Source organism: Echinops telfairi, unplaced genomic scaffold (assembly GCF_000313985.2).
Source record: "Echinops telfairi isolate 266 unplaced genomic scaffold, ASM31398v2 ScPeMD7_2186;HRSCAF=2738, whole genome shotgun sequence".
In the NCBI taxonomy this organism is placed as follows: Eukaryota; Metazoa; Chordata; class Mammalia; order Afrosoricida; family Tenrecidae; genus Echinops; species Echinops telfairi.
Window position 1 is genome coordinate 8208562 of NW_022106084.1, and position 8931 is coordinate 8217492.

The 8931-nt window shown below is 41.5% G+C and overlaps 1 protein-coding gene across 1 annotated transcript in view; it reads right to left on the bottom strand.

The window, feature by feature from the left end:
• Positions 1 to 8931, bottom strand: part of CLGN (calmegin) — a 37060-nt gene that overhangs the window by 8620 nt on the left and 19509 nt on the right. Inside the window, exons 8-10 of the mRNA XM_045293558.1 lie at positions 3730 to 3843; positions 3465 to 3615; positions 588 to 803 (exon numbers count right to left, since the gene is read on the bottom strand). Of these exons, the coding sequence (XP_045149493.1) occupies positions 588 to 803; positions 3465 to 3615; positions 3730 to 3843 (481 nt within the window). The remainder of the gene's footprint in view (positions 1 to 587; positions 804 to 3464; positions 3616 to 3729; positions 3844 to 8931) is intronic.

An 8931-nucleotide genomic window follows, 5' to 3' on the forward strand; every position in this document is an offset into this window, starting at 1 on the left:
CCCCCCCCTGGACCCTCCCCACCCCTTGTGCTGGCTTCCACTAGTGCCCAAAGACAGCCAACATCAGGGGACTTTTTCCATTGTAAAGACATATTCAAGATGGCAATGCGTTGAAATAGTTTTAGCTTTACATTTTTAAAATATAAGATTTGGAAAATGCAGGTGCAATTTGATCATGCTGAATTTAATTTGTTCCCCATACTCCTTGAAGGAAAAAAGTAGATTAAAATGAGTGCAGTATAATATTTTGGTCACTGTGAGCACTTAGGTTTGACCTGGTAAGATGACAAAGAGATGGAGCAACATCAGTCACTTCTTTTAACAGCAAAAGAAGCTGCCGAGGTTGAGACAACACATGAAATTCAAGCTATTATGATTTCAGGAATAAAATAAGGACTTAGAAAGGTATACATAGTCCTTTATGTAGTTGGAAATGAAGTTGTTTCAAAATATAGCTAATAAAACAATATTCTAACTACCTAGGTACATTCTAAGAAATTTCCTTGGCCCATAGGAACTATCACCTGTAAGTTTACCTATCAGGAGGACGCAGAGTGACATTACATCACACTGTGGTTGGGTCATACCTCATTAGCATTTGCTACCATGGTTTTCATGCCCCAGCCATCGGCAGCCCAGCGGTCAGCTACTTCCTTTTCGGAACAGATGATGAAATTATCAAAGTAGATATCAGAGGTCATGGACCAAAGCTCTAAACCAAGGGCGCGGAAAGGTGTCAGAAGAAATGGATGATCATCCTCAAAATAATCTGGATTAGGGATTTTTCGAGGACTCCAGATTCCCTGGGGGGAAAGCAATTCACACATAAAAGTAACTGCTGGAGAAAATGAGCAATGCTAATGACTTGTGGGGAGAAAAGAGAAAACTTGAACTGATATTCATTCATAATCATTCACTGGGAACAAACCCCTAATTCTTCTCACTCTCTACACAATATTCTAATTCTCTATGAATAATCTGCCTTGAAATTGCAAAAAAGGTAAAGTAACATGCACAGCAGAGTAACTGAATTTCACAGGTGATACTATTTTAAATTAACCGTATGATTTTGTAAAGTTATTCAAGTTTAAAAAAACAAAGTCACCACCATTGAGTTGATTCTGGCTCATAGCAACCCTGTAGACAGGGCAGCACTACCCTGTGGGTTTCTACAACTAACAGTAGACAGGCGTAGAAAGCGTCATCTTTTTCCCATGGCTGGAAGGTTCGAAGTGGTGACTTTGCAGTTAGGTGTCATTAATATTGCCTGAGTCAAAAATGTATGGCAAAATCAGAGTCACTCATTTTAACATATACCCAGGGCCATTATCAACTAATCAGAACTACTCAACCTGAAAGTTACACTGTTGTTTAAATTATCAAACGGCCAATGAAATCAAAGAGCTTCAACTCACACTGCCCTCAATATAGCTACCCTGTGCCAAGTGTGTGCCAGCTGCTAGAGACGCTGTGATCAAGCCTGACATCGTCCCTTTGCTGTGGAGGTTAAAGTTTAATGAAGGGGATCTGGGTGCAAACCCTACAAGATCAGCAACAGCAGCTAACACCACTCACCTCACCAAAGAGGAGCGGCCCCAGCCATTATATTCTCACTGCCACTGAGTAGATGCCAACTCAAAATGACCTCCGAGGACAGGGTAGAACTGCCCCCTGCGGGTTTCTGGGAGTGTAACTCTTTACAGGAGTAGAAAGCCCTGTCTTGCTCCCATCATATTAGGGGTGAGTTGATGAAATGTTTGACCATATATAGCAGGCTAATTTTTAAGTGGATCACTTTGCATGGCCTGCGAATGAAGTTATAAATATCAAAATGGTCCTTGGCAGAAAAAAGGTTCCTCATACCCGCATTAGATAAAAAAGCTGCCAAAACAAACATTTTAAAATATTTGTAATAAATACAATGAAGAAAAGGTATTTTATTAAGTAATTAGAATATATAAATGTGTGTATCTAGGATATAAGGTTGGAAAGATCAATGAAAGATTAAAAAGATAAAATTATTAGATAACAAAGGGACTTATAAAATAAAAAGCTAGGTACTCTCAAAAAGATGGCATGTATATAAAAAATATTTTAATAATAAACACGTTAAGGGCCTTAATTACTAGTATGCCCAATGTGGGCCATCTTGATCAGAATTCATTACATTTACTTCTAAAATATAGCTTTCTTCGGAAGTAATCATTAATTGGTGATTAGGGAAGAAAATAATATGAAATGATTTCACTTTAAGTTTGTAAGTTTATTCCCCTGGAAAATTAATTAAAGAATGCTTTACTTTTAAAATTTATTTCAAAATATATAGCTATATAGATAGAGATAGAGATATATAGGTATACACACATACCCACACACATACATATGAGGGGGTGCCCCAAAAAACCGGAATTGTGCTGGGCAGAGCAGAACTTTCGTAATATGCATTTTTCCTGCTAAGCGAGCATGAAGCAACTCGCTCTGAGGTAGTGCAGCCAGTGGTGTCACCTGGGAGGGTTCTCTCTGGTCGCAGTGAATTTTTTGTAAAAGCATTTTCACTTGAATCTCATTTCTTTGTGATGGCCTATTTAAGAGAATAGGGCGCAGCTGTGAAATTTTGGTCCCTGCTTGAGAAAAATGCTGCAGAAACTGTTGTGATGTTGAACACAGCTTACAAGGACAGCGCTATGGGAAAACAAGCGTATGACTGGTTTTCTCATTTCAAAAAAAGGGAAATGTTGATTGATGACAAACCTCGTTCTGGACATCCGTCAACTTCCCAAACAGATGAAAATGTTGACTCGTAGTACATTTGGAGTTCATTTCACCAGGTCAGACTGTGAACCAAGCTTTCTATTCATGGGTTCTGAAAAGATTGCGTAAGAGTGTGTGACAAAAAAAGGCCTGATTTGTGGCAGACTGGGTACTGATTTTGTCACCACAACAATGCAGCTGCTCACACAGCCATATCAGTGCACCAGTTTTTGGCAATAAACAGCATGCCTCTCTTGCCCCCATGCACCTTACTCACCTGACCTCGCTCCATGTGACTTCTTTTTGTTTCGACGAATGAAGAGGGCCATGAAAGGACAGCAATTTGACCACATAGAAGAGTTGAAGGAAAAAACAAAAAACAAAACCGAGGGAACTGCTGTCAGCCATCCAAACCGATGACAGCTTGAAGAATGTTTCCAAGAATGGAATTGCAGATTTAACAAATATATTAAATGTAATGGAGAGTACTTTGAAGGTGATAAGGTTGTTTTGTAAAAAAAAAAAGTAAATACATAGCTTTGAAAAAGATTCTGGTGTTTTGGGGGGTACCTCCTTGTGTGTGTGTGTGTGTATAAATACTTTTACAAATAGTTATTGTTTACTACTAAAAATCTCAAGCTCAACTCCTAAAAGAAAGCATAACCTTACTAATAATCAGATACATAAACCATAAAATCACAAGTGGTTGTTACCTGATAATTAGGGTTATCAATCATTGGAGGTCTCCATATTCCTTTGAAATTGGGGTTATCTATCATGGGTGGCTTCCACTCGCCACATCCAACCCGACAGGCTGGGTTAGGAATTTGGGGTGCTTCCCATTCTCCATCCATGTCTTCATTCCTTAGGAAATGAGAACAAATCAAAACCGTGACCTTGAATCTCTCCTGTCAGACACATAAGGAAAGCCCAGTCAGGAATGTCTGAAACCAGCATTTAACGCTGAAGAGTATTTACCAGTCGGCAGGTTTTTCGGCATGAGGGTCTGGGACAAATTTGGGTTCATCATCAAGCCAGCCATCAGGCTTAGCAACACTGGCATCTTCTATCTGGGAAGGTTCACTCTCATCCCTGTCAACACAGGATTTGATGTTAGCCAGTAATTAAGTCCAAGAAATTAGCATATGAGTAGACTGTTTCTCTCACCACAAAGCAACTATGTTATTAGACAATAATGAAAGACGTAACAATACCCCACTTTGAAAATTAAAAAATATATATATGTGTGTGTGTGTGTATACATATATATACACACACATATATACATACATATATATATGAATGGATATGCGTGTCTATATATATATTATATATATACTTCCATTGGGTTGATTCCAACTCATAATGACCCTATATAGGATTTTCTGAGGCTTTTTATCTTTATGGGAATAGACAGCCACCACTTTCTCCCACCCAGCTTGGGGATTTGAACAGCTGACCTTGCAGTTAGCAGTCTACTACTATCTCAACAGCACCCCCAGGACTCCATATATACATATACACACATATACATATCATCACCTGAAAAAATGACCACGGAGTTGATTCTAACTCCTGGTGACCTACGTGTTACAGAGTAAGCCTGATTCATAGGGTTTGTGTTTGGGGCTGTAATATTTACAGAAACAGAGGACGGGAAAAGGAAGTTATACATACATAGGCTTTTTCAGATTGAAATACATGCATTGTTGGCAGGTTAAAGACTTGAGTGAATGCACAATATTTACATGAACAGTTATTATTGGGGATCCAGTACAACTTTCAATAACACTCATTGACAAAGGCAGACCCGTGCCTGGCAGACTAATACAGGTCATGAAAATGCAAAGGCCTTAAAATACAAAGTAGATGGCAGTCCTGGGCCACCTTTCCTTGAGAGCCCTCAAAGCAAGAGATCTGGACCAACGTCCAACAGCTCACAAGTCCCTACCCTCAGGATAGTCGCCGCCTGCTTCTTCTCACGTTACTGAAATCCACTACAGGTGAGTTTAAGGTAAAGTCGCGTGCACTCAGTGGGGTCCACATCGAATTGGAGAAGCATTCTCTTTAACATCACGAACATTCCAGAAAGTCTACCATCATAACTTTCACTAAACCCTTTACTGCAAGTGTTATCCAGAACAATGAAAAAAAGAAAAGCTAATGTACAATTAATGATGGAGCAGCAAGGAACAAAAATGTTATTATCCAGTGACATGACTCTCTACATAGGAAACATGACATGAGAATTTAGCAAGCTAAATATTTATAAACACTCTCTATAAAAACAACTCTTTCAGAGTCATGGCTGAAAGATACTACCTACCAAAGTAAACAAAAAAATGAATAAATGCATAAATGAAGTAGCTGCATCTAGATCTAAACTGTACAGGTTATCTGTGGGGGAAATTGTGACATCGTTTTTACAGCAACACATTCAAGACAGCTTCAATAAATTTAGATATGTGCTTCTAAATGGCATGATTCAGTATTTTTAAAAATATCACTTTCTCTCCGAGTGATCTAGGGATTGCATTTCTACAGAAAACCTGGAAAGACCCAGAAGACACATGGCCAGCTGTTAGGCTTGTATGTCGATGAACAATAACTGTAACTGTGCCTGGAAACTTCCTTGGGTCCCCGTTGTAATGAAAACTCTAGTTATGAAGGCGATACGAGGCAGGTCCAGACATAGGCAAACTGACAGAGGATACAGAGGAGGAGGCCCAGAAAGGGAGACCCAGATGTATGCAGAACTTGATGTCACCCAAGACATGTAGGTCACTGAGTTGGGAAGCAGCTATTCAGTGAGTGGTGGGGGCGGCGAGGAGGAGCCATCAAATTGGTTCCTACTCACAGTGACCAATACTACCCGGTTCTGCACCGTCCTCCCAATCGGTCCCGAGTCCGAGCCCATCGTCGCAGCCACTGCCAGTCCGTCTCGTTGAGGACCTTCCTCTTTTTTGCAGCCCCTCCACTTTTACTAAGCATGTGTCCTTCTCCTAGCTGGTCTCTCCTGGCAAAACATCCACAGCAAATAAGAGGAAGTCTTGTCATCCTGGTCTCTAAGGAGCACTCTGGCTGGACTTCCTCCAAGACAGGTTGGTTTGCCCTATTAGCAGTGCATGGGACCACAATTCAAATGCACCGGTTCTTCTACAGTTTTCGTTATTCAATGCCCACCTTTCACAAGCATATGAGGCAAAGGGAAATACCGTGGCTTGGGTCAGACACCCATCAGTCCTCAAAGGAACATCCTTGCTCTCCAGTACTCTAAAGAGGCTTTGTACAGCAGATTTACCCAAGGCGATGCATCTTTTGATACTTCACTGCTGCTTCCATGGGCACTGACTGCGGATCCAAGCGAAACAAAATCCCTGACAAGTTCATCCTTTTCTCTATGTGTCATGGTGTCCAGTTGTGAGGAACTGGGTCTTCTTTACATGGAGTCATAACCCTTGATCTTCATCACCAAGGGCTTCAAGTGCTCCCTGCTTTCAGCAGGCAAGGCGGAGTCATCGGCCTGCCCGTCGTTCACGCGCCTCCCTGCGGTCCTGAGGCTGCAGTTTTCACAGGGTCCAGGCTCTCTGACGATGCGCTCGGCGTACAGACGGAACAAGTATGGTGAGAGGGTACAACCCGGACACACGCACTTCCTGCTCTTTAAACCACACAGCATGCCCTTGTTCTGTTTGCACAACTGCCTCTTGATCCCTGTACAAGGTCGTCGTGAGAACAATGAACTGCTCTGGCACACTGAAGTACCGTAAGGGGTAGTGGGACCAATTAATGTCTGGGTGAGAACATAAAATCCCTTCTTCAACCACCGGCAATGATAGCTGCTAAGTAGGCTAAAATTTAGAAGAAGAAGAATATAGAGGTAAAACCTTTATGAGCCCACGGGAGCAAAGAATGTATTAAACAAAACATCCCAATTTGTTAGGACTCTTTTTCTCATCATAATATATTTGGGTTCTTTTTTTTTTTTAATTGTAGGTATAGAGATACTTTATAACTTTCACCTTTAAAATGATACAGCTCTACCTTGTTATCCAATCTTTTTGGTTTATAGGTTCTGAAAACAATACTCCAGCTAACGAGAGAACGGCCAAATCAGCTAGATATGCCTGCTTCTGAAGTTTTATTTTACATTCAACGATTTCCCTTATTAGCTCATTGGCTTTTCCTCTTTGGCTGATTCTGGTAGTCCCTCTGGGTTTGCAATATGCCTCTTTACCTGATTTTAATCTATTCAAATCACGTGGTAGCAGTGGGCTTGAGTTTTTGGTTTGGTTTCCTATCTCATTTCAAATATAAAAGTAGGTTTTGGAGGGAGTAGACAGGTGAAATCAAACTGGAAGCACCCGTATGACAATGTAGAATGTATATTTTATGACACTGGATAGAAGGTATTTCTTAAATAAGACATAAATGACCAAATAAAAAGAACGATGGACTTATTTGAAAGTAAAACTCACTGTTCAATAAACAAATACTACAGGATTATGATAAAAGTAAGACATTAGGAGATAATGTGTAACATAAATTGACTGCTAAAATTTCTCCAATTTGTAAAGAAAAAGGCCAAAGCTCCAATAGAAAAAAAATGGGTAGAAAAGGGGGTTACGATTGCTGGGAGAACTCTCAAAGGCTAATGATCACATTTTATGTCACCATTAAAGACACTGAAAATAGCAAGGAGTCGTCACCTCAGTCCGCCCAGGGGACAGGCAAACGGTATCGCTGGTGTGGAAAGGTAAACGTCAGAGAGCAGTCTGGCAACGTCTGGGGACGATGTGCATACAACACGAACAAGCCATTACAATCATATTCCAGCACTGTTTACAGCAGTGGAACGTGTGTGGCAGGAGGCATCCCTAAGCGTCTATCGTGAGAGAATGGATGGCTTTCCTGCAGTCACACAGCAGGACGAACCATCGGTAAGTATACATTAGCTCTGTCTACGTCCACATAAGGTGTACGCTGTGGTATGACCGACACGCACTTAACAGAACGGCTTTACGGAAACCCAGAGGAAGTGTGGAAAACACAGATTTGAAAAGGATATGAGGAACTGGTAAGGTTAGAAAGGGAACTTATTATTTGACCTTCAATGATTTACTTCCTCTATTAAAAGTATTCCCAAGTAAATCAGACAGTAGAACAAGGATCCATTTGCAGGTGGAAGGGGCACACTTTTGTCCTTTCACATTTCTCACTCACTAAATACATGAGAGGAAAGTGAGACGGACATTTCCACCGTGGTTCCAGTTAGTACACGCACAAGTTGATCCCTAACAAAGCGTGTGCAGGCATGTCTCGGCAACCCGAGGGCGGCTGCAGACAGGTCCGCCCAGGAATACGCTCGTCCCACTTTCCTTTGGGAGCCGCCAGGGAAAAGGGTCCCATTGAGAAACGGCGCTTCTGAAGGGGATCTGATGGGCCAATTTGATTCAAGCTTACAGGGTTTGGCAATTGTTTGAGGAGGAGGATGAATGGGAAATCTTGATAGAAATTCTTGGGTGACACCGAAGAGTCAGAAGGGCTTTTGAGGAAAAAGTTTTAAGAAAGTTGAAAACTTCAAACTACACCGGTAAGCAGGTTGAGAAGTTTGTACCAAGGATTTTTTCCCCCATCACGCCAATGCACCTGTTCATTCTTCAAGGGTAACAAAGACAGTCCGAATCGAAATTCTTACATCGGGAAGCCTTACCCATCCTCCCGACAGCCCTGGTGCTGCCTCTTCAGACTCCCTAAGTGCAAAGCCTATTTTAAGGGAACGCTATTTGAGGCCCCTGAGGATGTAATGCTAGTGTGTAGAATTCTCCAGGAAGGCTTAGCAAGAAGGAAACACCCCCTGCAGAAGTGTGCAGACCAAGATGGGGGGCAGCTCGAGAAGCACTCGCTCGCATTTTGACATGCTTTGTGTGATGCGTGTTTCTAGGCTTTGTTGCGATGCTCTCGGACGTCCTCCCATACGATCAGGAGAAGAAGAAGAAGAGAGAGGCAGGGGTCAGGGAGAGAAGACGAGAGGAAAGGAGCTAAACACTACTCAACAGCTGAGCCACTAAGCAGCATGCTTTAGGAATACCCAAGTATTCAGGGAGGAAACCGTACACATTCTCACAATAATTTCTCCTATAGAGTCATGAAAAAATTGGTACACAACAGAAAAATCTA